Here is a 16,016-nt window from a genome sequence, read left to right as displayed (position 1 = left end):
TTGCTCCGTCGCCCAGGCTGGAGTGCAGTGGCAAGGTCTCAGCTCACTGCAACCTCTTTCTCCCAGGTTCAAGCAATTCTCCTGCCATAGCCTCTTGAATAGCTGGGATTACACCATGCCTGGCTAATTTTTTGTATTTTTAGTAGAGACAGGGTTTCACCATGTTTGCCAGGCTGTCTTGAACTCCCGACTTCATGATCCACCCGCCTCAGCCTCCCAAAGCGCTGGGATTATAAGCATGAGCCACCATGCCCAACAGAAAGCACATCTTTTAATTCAAGTCAACACAGTTGTTCTTTATTGAGCATTTACTGTTTCCAAAATCCAAAGTCAAATGCCTTAGGATTTAATATCAACATCCTGTGTGTGAGTGTTGATGCTCTTCTTCCTCATTCATTCATTCATTCATTCATGTATTCATCCACGCATACTTATTCATACAATCACCACTTACACTGTACCTACTACCTAATCAGTATACCAGGTGCTGAGCTTAATTCATGATATCATGTTATAAGATGCTACCTTAAACAAGATACGTTTCTTAACTTGCTCACTAAATTGCTTCACAAGTACCAAGAACAGTTCCTGTTCTATCTTTCCAACATTTGTTATTGCCCTGACATAATCGATTTAGGAATTGGTACCATACCTGAGTACATGGTTATTTATAAGACCCTTCTTTTTTATCACACCCGGAGAAGCCAGGGTTAAAAGTAGAGACATGAGTGCCCAGGAACATACAGTATGTCAGTAACAAAGCAAGATCTAGAATCCTTATCTCACAGCACCCTGCTCAGAAATCTTGCCATATTTTTTGCCTCTTTTCATAATTCTTCTCAAATGCTTTATTAAAGCTAGACAATGGAGTTAAAATAATACACCCAAAAGGTTCATTCTTACCTGTTACCTACCTAGTGAAACTGATAAAAGACAGTAGTAACCTGTAAAGGACAGAGGAAATGAGGAGTGAAACTGAAAGGCCCTTCTTACAGAGAAGATATTTACTCTTAGGCTAGCACCTTCAGGAAATGAAAAAGAATACCGTTTGGCACTTTAATAATTAGAATTGACTTCTACTTCTGGCCATGGCAGAATAATGGTAATGACTTGCTCTCTTGACAAAAACGACTATGAAACTCTGTAAAATATGTTACTGGATGGCATGTCTTGAGTGAAAAAAAAAAAAAGATACTCCGTAAAATATGTGAAGCAACTGAATATGCAGAGGGTACTGAGACTCATACAACATATTAAATCCCTGCCATTTTCAGACATTGGACAGATAGGATAGGACTTTGATTCTTGAGAGAAGAAACACCATGAGAAGCCGCCCCTGGTTTCTGCCTGCAGTCACAGTCTAGGCTTGGGATGGAGTGGTGGAACCCAAATGGAAAGTTGATCTTAGTCAGCTCAGGAGGCAGACATCAGAATTCTAGGCCACTGAAGTAGTTGGACTTTGCAGGGCAAGAACTAGAGAAACGGAAGCCCTGTGGAGGGTCAAAGACAGCAGAGTTCTATGTAAGGATTCCATTTGGATTGTTGGCTAAGGGCCGGCTGTGCATGTGCAGTGAGACTCTTCATGAGGTCTGGCAGAGATGTGCTATAGAGCCGAGAGCTGAGTGATGATGCCAGAGGTCATTCAGTGCTGGGAGATGTTGGAGATCTCGCTTAACCTGAATGAAGGAAACCTCCCTGAACACCTCAGGCATTCAGTTGAGATCCCAGAACTGTCACACTTTAGGATTAGGACTATGCTCTTGAGTCAGGGGGGCACACCCTAGGGCTAAGTTCAAAATGAAAATAGAACTGAAGAAAGACTTGAACCAAGCTTGGTAGCACCAAAAGGATCTCCCAGTAATTTCCCTGACTGCCAAAACAGACTTCACATCTTTAAAGAAAGATAGCATAACCCAGACTTTCTGGAATGTGTCATATAGTATCTAACATACAATCATAAATCAGTAGACATATAGAGTCAGAAAATGTGATGTGTACTTAAGGGGAAAAAAGCAGTCAGTAGACCCTCAAATGCTCCGCAAGTTGGAACGAGCAGGCAAATTCTTCAAATTAGCCATAATAAATGTTCACAGACTTTAAGTAAAAAGTAGATAAAGTGAACAAACAGGAAATCCCAATAGAGAAATGGAAATTATAAAAAAAACTTACCCAGGGAAAATTCTACTACTGGAAATGAAATGAAAAATTTACTGGATAAGATTAAAAGTGGATCAGAGATGCAGAAGAAAAGTTAGTTAACTTGGAGACAGATCAATAGATATCTAATCTGAAAAATGGGAAAAATTTTTAAAAAGAACTACCAGCGCCTTGTGATAATATCAGGAGGTCTACATACATCTATTTGGAGTGCCAGAGGAAGAGGAGAAAGATAATGAGACAGAAGAAAAATAATTGAGGAAATAATGACCAAAATTTCCCAAATTTGGTGAAAAAAACTTAAATTATATATCTGAGAATCTCAGTGAACCCCTAGCAAGATGAATGCAAAAAGAACCACACCTAAACCCATCAGTCACACTGCTGAAAACCAAAGAAAAAGAAAATGTTAAAATGACCAGAGGAAAAGGGATACATTGCATACATTATATGTGAATGATGGCTGACTTCTCAGAAACCATGGAGGCCAGAAGAGAGTGAAACAATACCTTTAAAGTGCTGAAAGACCAAAAAAAAAAAAAAAAAACCCTCAGTATTTTCTGTTTACAAAAAGTGCTTTGAAGCTTGAAGACAGAGATTTTTTCAGATAAAAGATAACTAAGCCAATTTATTGCCAAATTACCTGTTGTACAAGAAATGCTAAAGGAAGTTGGGCGCAGTAGCTTGTGCCTGTAATCCCAGCACTTTGGGAGGCTGAGGTGGGTGGATCCCTTGAGTTCAGGAGCTTGAGACCTGCCAGAGCACCATAGCAAAACCCCTTCTCTACAAAAAATACAAAAATTAGCTGGCACATGCCTTTAGTTCTAGCTACCGGGAAGACTGAGGCAGGAGGATCATTTGAGCCTGGGAGGCAGAGATTGCAGTGAGCCGAGATCACACCATTGAACTTCAGCTTGGGTGACAGGTCAAGACCTTGTCTCAAAAAAAAAAATAGAATAAAAAAAGAAATGCTAAAGGAAGTTCCTCAGGCAAAAAACAAAACAAAAAAAAACAAATTCAAGTGTTCAGGGATGGATAAAGATTACCAGAAAAGAGAAATATATGAGTAAATATAAAAGACTTCTGTTTCTTTAATACATACACACACACGACTGTTGAACAATTTGGGGGTTGGGTGCTGGCCCCTCGCACAGTTGAAAATCTACATAAAACTTTTGCATCCCTAAAATTTAACTATTAAGAGCCTATTGTTGACAGGCGGTCTTACCAAAAACATAAGCAGTCGATTCATACGTACTTTGTATATTATATGTATTATACATTGTATTATTATAAAGTAAGCTAGAGAAAAGAAAATGTTACTAAGAAAATTATAAGTGAATATATATTTTCATTAATTTCAATAGTCATTAATCGGAAATGGGTTAAAGTTCTTCATCCTGTCATCTTCACAATGAGTAGGCTGAGGAGGAAGAAGAAAAGGAGGGGTTGGTCTTGCTGTCTCAGGGGTGGCAGAGGCAGAAGAAATTCCATGTGCAAGTGGACCTGGGTCAGACGTGGTGGTGGCTCATGCCTGTAGTCCCAGCACTTTGGGAGGCTGAGGTGGGAGGATTGCTTGAGCCCAGGAGGTTGAGGCTGCAGTGAGCTGTTATTGCACCACTGTACTCTGGCCTGTGCAACAGAGTGAGACTACATCTCCAAAAAAGAAGAAAGAAGCAGTATAATGGGCCTGTGAAGGTCAAACATGTGCTGTTCAAGGGTCAGCTGCATATATATATGACTGTCTAAAACAAAAATATGTAACATTGTATTTTGAATGTGTAACACATATGACAGCTATACCATAAAGGTTGGGAGTGGAGAATGAAATTGTGTAATTCTGAAGTTCTTAACATTTTACTGAAGTGGTACAATATTAATTCTAAGTGTACTTGATAAAGTTAAGAATGTATGTTGTAATCCCTTGAAAGACATCTAAAAAAATAAAGGAGTATAGCTAAGAAGTCAAGAGAGAAATTCAAATGAAATTCTGAACAGTATTCCGTTTACCCACAAGAATACAGGAAATGAACAGGGGAACCAAAAATTGATGAGCCAAACAGAAAACAAATAGCAAAGTAGTAGACCTATATCCAACTCTATCAATAAACTAAATGTAAATAGACTAAATACTCTAATTAAAAGACAGAAGTTGTCAGACTGAGTGAAAATGCAAGACTCAGTCACGTACTGTCTATAGGACATACTTTAAATACAAAGATACAAATGAAAGGGTGTGTAGTAGGCAGAGTAATGCCATCACCCCACCCTAATCCCTAGAACCTGTAACCATGTTACATGGGATGGGCATGGTGGCTCACGCCTATAATCCTATCACTTTGGGGCCCAAAGCAGGAGGATCACTTGAGGCCAGGAGTTTGAGACCAGCCTCGGAAACATAGCAAGACCCCATCTCTATTTAAAAATGTTTTTAACTTAGCCAGGCATGGTGGTGCGTGCCTATAGTCCCAGCTACTCAGGAAGCTGAGGTAGGAGGATCACTTGAGCCAGGAGTTTGAGGCTGCAGTGAACTATGATCACACCACTGCACTCCAACCTGGGTGACAGATGATGACCTTGTCTCTGAAACTGTAAAGTGTTACCTTTACCTGGCAAAAGGGACTTTGCAGATGTGATTAAAAATGTAGACCTTGAGATAGGGCAGTTATCTTGGATTATCCATTGGGTCCAGTCTAATCACACAAGTCTTTAAAAGCAGAGAACCTTTCCACGCTGTGGTCAGAAAGAGATGTCACTGAGGAGGAAGGGTTGGAGCGATGCTTCATGCTTTGAAAATGGACAGGGGGCTATGAGAAAGCAATATAGCCAGTGTCTCGAAGCTGAGAAAGGTGAGCAAGAGAGACCCATGTGGAACTTCTGATGATGATGTCTGACTTCTGACCTACTATCATCTCACAAAACTCTGAGGTAATAAGTGTATGTTGTTATAGACCACCCAGTTTGTGGTAATTTGTAACAGCAGCCGCAGAAAACCAATATGGCATAGAAAAATGTACCTGACGAGAGCTTCAAAAACCATGAAATAAAGAGTGACAAAATTAGAGAGGGAAATCCAGTCACAGTTGGAGATTGCAGGACCTTTCCCTCTGCAGTTGATAGAATAATTAGACAAAAACAAACAACAGCAACAAAAAGTAGCAAGGACATAGATGTTCTGAACAATACTGTAACCACCGTGACCTAATTGACATTTTTAGAACACTGCACCTGGCCAGCTTCAGAGTACACATTCATCATTCTTCCCCTGTGCATTTGCTGCATCCACCAAGGTAGACTGCATGCTGGGCCATAGCTCACATTTTGGATAAATGTGAAAGGACTGAGATTATACCAGGAAAAACAAAGGAGGAAATCACACCAAATATGTTCTCTGGCCCCACTAGAATGAAATCGGAAATAAGTAGCAACAGATACAGGAAAACACCAAATATTCCAAAATTTAACAAAGCACTTAATAATCCATGGATAAAAGAAGAAATCATTAGAGAAAATGAAAAATATTTTGAACTCCCCAAAAAGGAAAACTGCAATGTTTCCAAATTGTGGTTTGCAACTAAAACAGTGCTTAAAGGGGACTGTATATCATTAAAATCCTTTTAATATGCATTTTCAGCATTCAAAGTGCATTCATCTCTCCAATTAGAAATGATATTTCTTTTGTACTGTACTCTATACATCTATTTTTCACTATATCAATAACATTTTAATGGATCTATTAAATATTTGCTAACATTAGCAACCTCTTCCTTTCTAACCCATAAAAGTCCTTTAAGTTCAAGTACTGTGGTTCTTCTCAGTTTTTTGTCGGTGATTTCTGACACAGTGCATGCTTCTTAGTGAGTTCTCTAGATTTTGAAAGAAAGATTGGACTGGATCTTGTCTTCATGAGAACCCTATGGAGATAGGCAAAATGAGTATAACTAACCTCATGTTACAATTGAGGCCACCCACTTAATGAGCAAGTGACAAAGCCAAGTTTCCAATATTCCTCAAATGTTTTCTTCTCAGGCTCTAAATTGCTGATGAAAATGCCATTATTAGAAAGAGGTGTCTCCTCGGTAGAAGAACAGATTTTGTTCCAGAGTCAAATATTCAGACCCGATCAGCAGCCAGGTGTGGTGGCTCACGCCTGTAATCGCAGCACCTTAGGAGGCCGAGGTGGGCGGATCACCCGAGGTCGGGAGATCACCTGAGGTCGGGAGTTCCAGACCAGCCTGACCAACATGTAGAAACCCTGTCTCTACTCAAATTACAAAATTAGCCAAACGCAGTGGCACATGCCTGTAATCCCAAATTGCTTGAACCTGGGAGGTGGACGTTGCAGCAAGCGAAGATCACGCCATTGCCCTCCATGCTGGGCGACAAGAGCGAAACTCCATCTCAAGAAAAAACAAAAAAAACCTTGACCAGCTTATAGTCTTTATTATCTAGTCTTCTGTTCTCTGGGGTCAGCAGAGACTCTTGAAGCCTGTTCGTAAGGCCTATAGGAAGTCGTCTGTGCTGAGCCTGCACTTTCTGTAACAGATGGAAAACCAAGGCCCAGACCTCTTAAATGGCTTTGACTTCGACTACAGAGCTAGTTAGTGGGGGACCAGCACCACGACCTGGCCCCCACCTCCAGCAGGCTACACCCACCCTTGCACCCTTGCAGGAAGCACTTAGAGGCTTGAGGTTGCCAGCCGTGGGGGGTTGGGCCTGTGCAGTGGCTCTCAGCCACCCACACTGGTTGGGCTCTGCGCTGTTAGCTTCGTTTCTCTATTTTCTACCTAGGTTTCAGTTTTTCACTTGGGTTTGTTTCCCCTTTGTCTCTGGTTCAGCTTCCTTTTCCTGTTTGGTTTTAAGTAGTCTAAAAATCAAGTTGCTGTCTTCAGAGGGTCTGTGGTCCTCTGATTGTCAGCGTAGCCTGGTTGGAGTATAGGACTTGCCACCTTAGAGTTACCTGTGCTGCCACCTTTCAGCCATGGCCACAAGGTGAGTACTGGAACCAATACAGGGGACTGAGGGATGTCAAGAGGAAACCTAGAATCTTAATAGTGAAGAGGCTGTAGAAATCATCCCAGGTCCCTTTAGTATACTGATTGAGAAGCCCACGACCAGAAGGCAGGGGACTTACTTGAGGTTACACAGCAGGTTAGTGACAGTCTACTCACTCTTCAGCCGTTGGTCATGCCATGACATAGGCCTGTGTCTCTTGATGCCTGTGACTTTTAATGGCTCCTGTGTCAAGGACTCAGAAATTAGCTCCTGCCTCAGATTATAGGGAAGAGAGTCTGAGCCATCTAGGGGAATTGTTGTTTAGCTCAGAGGTACAGTTGATGGGGCCTGGCTCTTCTCTCTAGAATGACCTGAGACAGGTTGTTTTTTTCTAAATATAGGCAGAGAGGGTTCTTTTTATTATAGGAACTTCATGAACTTAATAGCAAAAATCCTGACCCTCCACTTGAGAGACTTGTGGCCTTAGGCTGTTGCTGTTTAGCCCGTGTGTGAGCACCAGCCAGTCTACAAACTGCATTATTCATTGCGATTGTTTTTCTAAAGGTGAGATTACATTTTGGACCTGCCTCTCCCCTGCCCTACAACTCTGAAAGATTATAGATGATAGGACAGACAGACTTTTATCCTGTGGGTTTTGGGGCATTTATTTGATTGACTCATTACAGCTTTGTTTTTTAGTATAAAGTAATAATCCCTCACCCTGAAAATTATTTCACAGTTTCCAAAGTCCATTTCACCAGTTTTCTTATTTGAGTCTTTTAACTGTGTTAGATAGATGAGAAAGCTGTCATCACTCCTGTTTTGTAGCTGAGAAAACCTCTGAAAAGTTGTGGGCCTTGTCCAGGGTCACATGGCAGGTTGAGGAAGGACTGGAACCAGGGCTCAGCAAGGATGCCCTCATCCGGTGGTTTTCCCAGGACATGGCACAGGGTCTTTAGAAGCAGTTTGCAGTGAGATGATAAAATTGATGTGACGGTAGGTAGAGCTTGTCCAGTGCTGCTTATTTTCCAGTTGGCTTTATGTCTGCTCCTTCATTTTATAACTTTCCTTTAACTTTAGAGGAGTTGTGGGTAGAGCTTTGGAAACAATGCTTTTCATTCCAAAGGCATATGCACTTCCAAAGTCATTTTCAATTGTAAATTGTGAAAAATTCTAGCAGCTTATTCTACCCTGTCAATTACTAATTGCAGAAAATTATATCAGAAGTAGATGGAGAGGAGGCACCGCAATTTCTTTTTCAATTTTAAACTTGTAGAAATCCTAGAAGTTTCCATCTTGTAAAGACCTTGTAGATGATCTACAGTAGATCATCTAGGTTAGTGGTGCTTTGGGCATCTTCTCCACTTCAGCCAAAATAATGCTGCTTTTATCTTTTATGTATTCCTTGGTATTTCATTGAGGAAAAAAGAAGTCATAATGTTGTTGGTGGTGATGATTTTCAACTCTGAAGGTCACACTAATCTAGTCCAGCTATTGAGTGCACAGATCAGGAAATTGAGGCCCAGTGTGGAGGAGAACTTATCTACGGGGAGTGGAGTAGTGGCTGAACCAAAGCAAAAGCCCAGGTTTTCTGGTGCCTCCCTCTTCTGTACAAGGCTGCTTGCACTCCACCACAGGTCCCTGGCCTGGCACCGTAGTGACAGTCCTGGTGGAAGCAGCATTTGTGGAGCTGCAGAGTCAGCAGCCATAGAAGCTATGAACTTCTTGTTTTTCCTATGCTGACTGATATGGGGTTACTGTGGCACCTGTGGTGGGGATACAAAGGACCTTTTTATTGTGAAAATATATCTTTTCAGCTCTAGCTCTGGCTACAGTCAAGAAATATTTTCTGAGCCCTAACTGTGGATTAGGAGCTAGGAATTCTCTTGAGTGCATGACAACGTACAGAGTGCTTTCACTGACATTATTTTATTTAATTAACACAATAATCCTGAAAGTAGTGGTATGGGGCATTTTTGTTTTTGTCTTTTTTTAGAGATGAGGGCTTGCTATATTGCCCGGGCTGGCTCAAAATCCCGGGCTCAAGCCAGTCTCCTGCCTCAGCGGGACTGCAGATAGGGCCCGCCCCACCGGGCTAGCATTGTTTTTTATTGTTTCTGTTTCATAGAAGGAGAGAGTAACTTAACAAGAGACATAGCCAGTGAATGATAGACCCAGGACTGGAACCTGTGCCTCCTGACCACAGATGCTTTGCCCTTTTGCTCCTGCGCCTGAGTTAGAGCTGCCTCTATCCTCAGGGACTGGTAGGGAGTGAGGAAGACAGCACTCACAGAAATGAGAACCCTGCAGCATAGACAGTAATAAAGAAGGGGCAGTAAGAGTTGAGAAGTTGGGGACTGTCAGGGAAGACCTCAAAGCAAAAGTGGGATCTCAGGTGAACTTTGAAGGGTAGGGATGATTTTTTAGAAGGCTCTGGCGGGCCTCATAGGCAAGCAGTCACCCAGGGGCTGCTGTGAGTGCTAGGGACACAATGGCAAACAAGACAGGCAGTCTTGTCCTCAAACTGAGGGCAGAGTAGGGAGGCAGAATATAGTCAAGAAATCATAAACGAGATGTGGAAACAATAGAGCAGTGGGGTAGAGAATGACTGGGCCACTGCCTTAGCCAGTGCCCTCAGTGGGGACATGAGGCAGCCATGTCAAAATCTGAAGAAGAAAATATTGCTGGGAGGGGCAGCAAGTATCCTGAGATGGGAACAGTTTGGTGGGTTCAAGGGCTAAAAAAATAGACAGGCTGGAGCAACATGAAGAAGGAAGAGTGAAGGCAAATAAGGGCACAGAGGCCTTATCAGGCCCAACGGCAAAGCCTGTGAGCTGTGCTGAGTTTAGCATGTATGTCAGAATTTAGTTAGGGGAAGCCTTTGGAGGGAGGGTTCTAAGCAAAGGGAAGGATATGTGATAGAAGCTTAAGAAAATCACTCTGGCCCCTATGTGGTAATGGCTGGCAGAATGGAGACAGGAAGACCTCTTGGGAGGCTGCCGCAGTCATCCAGGTAAGAGGTGAGGGTGGTTTGGGTCAGCAGTGGAGCAGTCAGGGTAGGTGGTGGAAAGTGGTCAGATTCAGGAAGTGCCGTGGCGCTGCAGCTTCCAAGACTATCTGGTTGATCGCATGTGGGTGTGCGTGAAACATGAGTCAGACATGTCTTAGGTGGGTGGTGATTCCTTTCACCACACTGGGACAGCTGGGGTGCTAGCTGGAGGAATCCATAGGGATGTGGGACTAGCAGAACAGGTTCCCGGGAAATGTGGGTTGAACAAGGCTGACCTGAGCAGGAACTAGCCGAGATCGTGGTTCAGCAACAAGAAGCGTGATATGGATGGTTGATATGTCTGCTGCTTTGGGGGCCAGCCAGTTAATTTCAATTCCTTCCCTGGTTTATCTGTTGTCTTTGTTGGGCTTTGCGTTTTTTCTAAAGCACATACTATCTTCTAACATATTATGGAACTTGCTTGTTTTACTCTGTACTGTCTGTCTCTACCCCTCTAGAGTGTAAACATCCAGAAGGCAGGGATTTTTGCCTGTTTTGTTGAGTGGTGTATCTCCAGTACCTACAACATTACCTGATAATACACATTTATTGAATTGCTGGATTTAATTAACTACTCTGATATATGGTCCTGGAGATTCCTGGGCTACCAAAGCTCCTACTCAGCGGAGCTTCCTGGTGTGGCATGTTAGAGAAGAGGCCAGAAAAAACAGACCTTTCACTTGCTCTCAGGTAGTGAAGGAACTGTGGTTGCCTGGGCACAATCATTACTGTTTATTGCACCATGCTGCACATCTCGAAACTTAAAGATATAAGAAGTCTCGCACAGCCAGGGTTTACCTCACAATCCTTCCCACCCAATTATAAGCCTTTGTGTCAGGGTTTGGAGGTGTCTTCAAGAACACCTGTTGTTTCCTTTCCTCACAGGCAAGTCAGAGAGTCCCAGAGGCACACAGCTGAACAAGCCCCCAGAGATCACATGGTCTGTTCACCCTCCATGGGAACACACACTTCCCTGGAGTCCTGTAGCCAAATCATTTGGAGACCTTCTGAAAGTTCTCTGACTTCCTCTGTCTCAAAGAACCCTATGTGCCTCTAGTTGAGAAATACTCTTGTAGAGATTCTAGGTTATTCTTTTTTTTTTTTTTTTTTTTTAAAAAACTTGTTTTCTAGATTCTAGGTTATTCTTATGAGAATGTTATGTTCCTCAGGTGGGTCGGGGCAGAAAATGGTTGAGAACTAGTCTAGTCCAGTGGCTTTTCTTTGGTAACCAAACCCACAGAGGAGGAAAATAACAGCTCCCCTTTTCTGAGTGTCATAGACCAACCATTATGCTATTTACCTGATATACATATGATTTAATTCTCATCCTTTGAGATTTTGTATCGTTATTCCCACTTTACAGATAAGGAAACAAGGGTTGGCTGGGTATGGTGACTCACACCTGTAATCCCAGCACTTCGAGAGGCCAAGGCGGGAGGATCGCTTGAGCTCAGGAGTTCAAGATCAGCTTAGGCATCATAATGAGACCTCGTCTCTCCAAAAAAAAAAAAAATTAGCCAGGTGTGCTGGTGCATGCCTGTAGCCTGTAGTCCCAACTAACTTAGTAGGCTGAGGTGGGAGGATTGCTTGAGCCCAGCAGTTCAAGGCTGCAGTGAGCTATGACCACACTACTGCATTCCAGCCTGGCGACAAAGCAAGACCCTACCTCAAAAAAAGAAAAAACCAAACAAGGGCCTACAAAGTAACATATTCCAGGCCACATTGATGTCACTTGGCAGAGGTTTTGATCTCTGAGAGAATCAAAATCTGTCATGTCATCGCAGATTGCAGAGTCAAGACTAGAATCGAGGCCTCCTGAACTCTATTTTGCCGTCTCCATCATTCTGCGCTGTTAATACCACGAGAAACAAAAGAGACCTCGTCTGTCCTGTAGCACCTCGTGCCTGCCTGCGTATCTCTTGTTGATGCTCTGTCGGCTCAGGATCTCTCCTACCATCCTAGAGCTCTTTCAGAGCAGGACGCTTGTGTTATTCATTCCTTTGTTTCCCTGTGCCTGGTAAATAGCACGGAGTCCAAGTGGCTGCCCTGTCATCATGGGTGTTTGTAAGGCCAGAGCCGGGGTCTTTGTTCTTAGGCTGTTCATTCATCCTTGGAGCCAAACATACTGTCTTAATCCTTGGCCCAAGCCAGGCCTCTACAGTTGTCCCACGGCTATGCTAAAATTTGTTCCACTTCACAAGTGATCATAGTCACAGACTCTGGGGACACGAATTTTGGGATGAAGACACATAGCAAAATATATAAATGTTTTTGGCCGGGTGCGGTGGCTCAAGCCTGTAATCCCAGCACTTTGGGAGGCCGAGGCGGGTGGATCACGAGGTCAAGAGATCGAGACCATCCTGGTCAACATGGTGAAACCCCATCTCTACTAAAAATACAAAAAATTAGCTGGGCATGGTGGCACGTGCCTGTAATCCCAGCTACTCAGGAGGCTGAGGTAGGAGAATTGCCTGAACCCAGAGGGCGGAGGTTACGGTGAGCCGAGATCGCGCCATTGCACTCCAGCCTGGGTAACAAGAGCGAAACTCCTTATCAAAAAAAAAAAAAAAAAAAAAAAAAAAATATATATATATATATATATATAAATGTTTTTGAGACTTGAGTAGCCTTAACGTCCATGTGACTGTCAAATGACTCCCCAAAGAAAGGGCTACATTGCTGGCCTTGAAAGAGTATTGGAGATGCATATGAGACAGGGTCAGTGTCTAGGAATATCACACTCCCCCAAGAGTTGGTTGGAGTGTTTTTCCAGATTCCACCAGACTTCACAGAGAAATAGAGACCAGCTGTCCAAACATCTGGGATAATGGCATCCAAGGAGAAAAGGCAAGCATCTTGATTGCCCGTGACGTGGGCAACCAATTTGGATAGAAAAGAAGGTGTCAGAGTTTAACACAGAATTTAGACTTTATTTACCCAAAGCCTTTCTTTAATTCTAACACTCTCAAAAATGGGGTTCAGTCACCATTTGAGTTTCCCATGTTAATATACAGAGAGCTAATTCACTGTCTTTCATTGCTGTAATGCAGCAGTTCTATGATTCATTGTTAAACCCTGACTCCCTCCTAGGAGTCTGTGGGTCAGAACTATATTTATAATATTACTAAAACATCATTTGCCATTTCAGCTCTTGTCTCATGAATGCATGGTGGAATTTTCCAGAGCTATATAATGTGTTGACATCATCACTGTGGCAGCTAATAAAATGTCTGCTTGCATATTTTTGTGTTTTATAAAATTCTGAGTTTTAATTTTAAATTAGTTGAAAATGGATAGACCTAACCTGTATAAACAGAAGCTTTTTGGCATCCTTAATAATTGAGCATAAAGGGATTCTGTGACCAAAAAAGTTTGAGAACCATGTATGTAAAATAGTTATATGGCTGTACTACAGACAGCATGCATGGAATTGAAAACACCACGTTCAAGATGGCGGTTCCCGCGGTAGAGATGAAGGGCTCTGGGTCTGGGAGGAGGATGCAGGTGTCACTTGAACTAAACAGCTTTATGACTTTCTGTCAGATTTCTTAGACTGAGTAGTGAGATCGTGGGAACCTACTTCTCACAGGCCTGAAATACTTCACAGTAAGCATTTTAAGTCTACTTCATAGCATGAAACCTGTTTCACACCTGTGCCCATTAAGAAAAAAAAGGCACCCTATAAATGATTTAATATTTACTGGGGGAAAATATAGCTTTCCATTGGAGACCTGGCAGTCACCTCTTAACCAGCCTACAGTCTACATTCAGGTGGCCTGAATTCTTCACACACACAACATCCTTATCAATGAAAAATTTTTAAATAGCTTCACATTCTAGCTTAGCTTGAAGGAAAGTAAGCAGACGGCACAACCAAATGTAATGCATGAGTAGACCCTGCATCCCAAAAAATCAGAATCATTTTGTAAAAATTGAGTCTTTTTTTTTTTTTTTTTTGCGACAGTCTCGTTCTGTCGCCCAGGCTGGCGTACAGTGGCATGATCTCAGCTCACTGCAACCTCTGCCTCCCAGGTTCAGGTGATTCTCCTGCCTCAGCCTCCCAAGTAGCTGGGACTACAGGTGCATGCCACCACACCTGGCTAATTTTTGTGGTTTTAGTAGAGATAGGGTTTCGCCATGTTGGCCAGGCTGGTCTCGAACTCCTGACCTCAGGTGATCCACCTACCTTGGCCTCCCAAAGTGCTGGGACAACAGGCATGAGCCACCATGCCTGGCTGGGTGGCTTTTAATATGGATTCTGCGTTAGATTTTTAAGTAAACTGTTGGTTTTCTTTGTCGTAAGAAATGTATGCCAAAGTCCCTAGGACTGAAGTATCTTGGTATCTACAGCTAACTGTCAGATGGCTCAGGGGAAAGACAGAGATAATTCACAAGCAGCAAATGTTAACCACAGGCAGGTTTAGTGAAAGGTACAAGAACATCCCTTGTATATTCCTGTAAGTTTGAAATTGTTCAGAATAAAAAGTTGGAGGGAAAAACAGCTTCAAAATAGTAGGTAAAAGCTGGAGTTGGGTTTTGCTGCATTGCCAACTGGAGCAGAAAAGCCTTACTGCACGACAGAACATCAGGTTGCTGTCTAGTCCAGTCTCCACTGCAGATCAGCCATGGGCATTGGGCAGGTTACTCCCTTCTCCAGGCCTACTTCCTCAGACAATTACTGCAGAATGTTTTTCAGCTCTGACGAGGCTGTGATTCCAAGCTTCTCTGTTTCTCAATTACTGAATTGGGACATGGCAACGTGGGTGTGCTTCCTCGTTCCCCTGGAGTAGGTGTTGAGAAGTGATGAGGCCACGGGGACTGAAGTCCCCCCACCCACCACTCTGCCTTTGCTGACACTCTTCCCTCTGCTTGAAATGGTTCTTTGTTTCCTCTTGAAATCGTGGTAGCATCCCTTGGGTCCCTCGGGCAGAACTAAATGCCCTCCTCTTGTGACACTTTGCACGTACGGTACTTTTTCTTTTTCTTTTGGAGATAGGGTCTTGCTCTGTCACCCAGGATGGAGTGCAGTGGCACAAACACAGTTCACTGCAATCTCAATCTCCTCAGCTCAAGGGATCCTTTCATCTCAGTTTTCTGAGCAGCTGGGGCTACAGGTACCCACCACCATGCCCAGCTAACTCTTTTTTTTTTATTTTGTGTAGAGACAGGGTCTGTGTTACCCATGCTGGTCTTGAACTCCTGGGCTCAAGCTGCCCTCCTGCCTTCGCCTCCCAAAGTATTGGGATTACAGGTGTGAGCCACTGTGCCCGGCCCTTGTTTTATTTTTCAACTAAATGCAGGAAGAAAGAAGTGGTCAGATCTCAAGTGAGTCATGCCACCCCCACTACAAAAATCCTTGCAGGCTGAGAAATACAATACCTGGCAAAACTCAGCAAATATAAAAGCAAGCAGCTATTCAAAGATACTTGTTGAGCAGTCACTAGGTCTCAATTACTAGAGCTACAGAGATAAACATTACCTTAGAAACCAAACCAAACAACCTGCCTCATGGAGGCACTTGCCTTTCAGTTCAGTGGCAAGTATGGTAAGTGTTATGCAGAGAAGCTAAGCAGCTGAGGGGCGTGCCAGAGGCCCGAGTGGGGTGAGCATTAGCATTCTCTTCAGTGTGGTGGGTTGAGGGTGGAGTGTGAGTAGAGGCTGGAGGAAAGTGCAGGAGCAAATCAGGGCCAGAAAACTGATTTCCCAACAGCGGGGCTCAGGAGTGGGCCCTCAGTGACCTCCACGGTGGATCTGGGCCATTCCACAAAGACAGGACCCAACAGCTTGGTCCTACTTGGTGATGCCTGAGACAGTT

General features: G+C 43.2%; 1 protein-coding gene across 4 annotated transcripts in view; it reads left to right on the top strand.

The window, feature by feature from the left end:
• EVL (Enah/Vasp-like) overlaps positions 1–16,016 on the top strand; it is a 183,734-nt gene that overhangs the window by 95,734 nt on the left and 71,984 nt on the right. Inside the window, exon 1 of one of the 4 annotated variants that reach the window (XM_017528133.2) lies at positions 6,866–7,149. The exons of 2 other annotated variants lie outside the window; for them this stretch is intronic. In XM_017528133.2, coding sequence (XP_017383622.1) covers positions 7,139–7,149 — 11 coding nt within the window. In that variant the 5' untranslated portion in view covers positions 6,866–7,138. Of the gene's footprint in view, positions 1–6,865; positions 7,150–10,106; positions 10,166–16,016 lie in introns of those variants that run through there. One more of the 4 variants, XM_017528130.2, reaches the window with a different exon arrangement.

The sequence above is a fragment of the Cebus imitator genome, unplaced genomic scaffold, assembly GCF_001604975.1.
Source record: "Cebus imitator isolate Cc_AM_T3 unplaced genomic scaffold, Cebus_imitator-1.0 Scaffold52, whole genome shotgun sequence".
NCBI lineage: Eukaryota > Metazoa > Chordata > Mammalia > Primates > Cebidae > Cebus > Cebus imitator.
The sequence above is the reverse complement of the archived record's forward strand: the minus strand, read 5'-3'. Positions and strand labels throughout refer to the sequence as shown.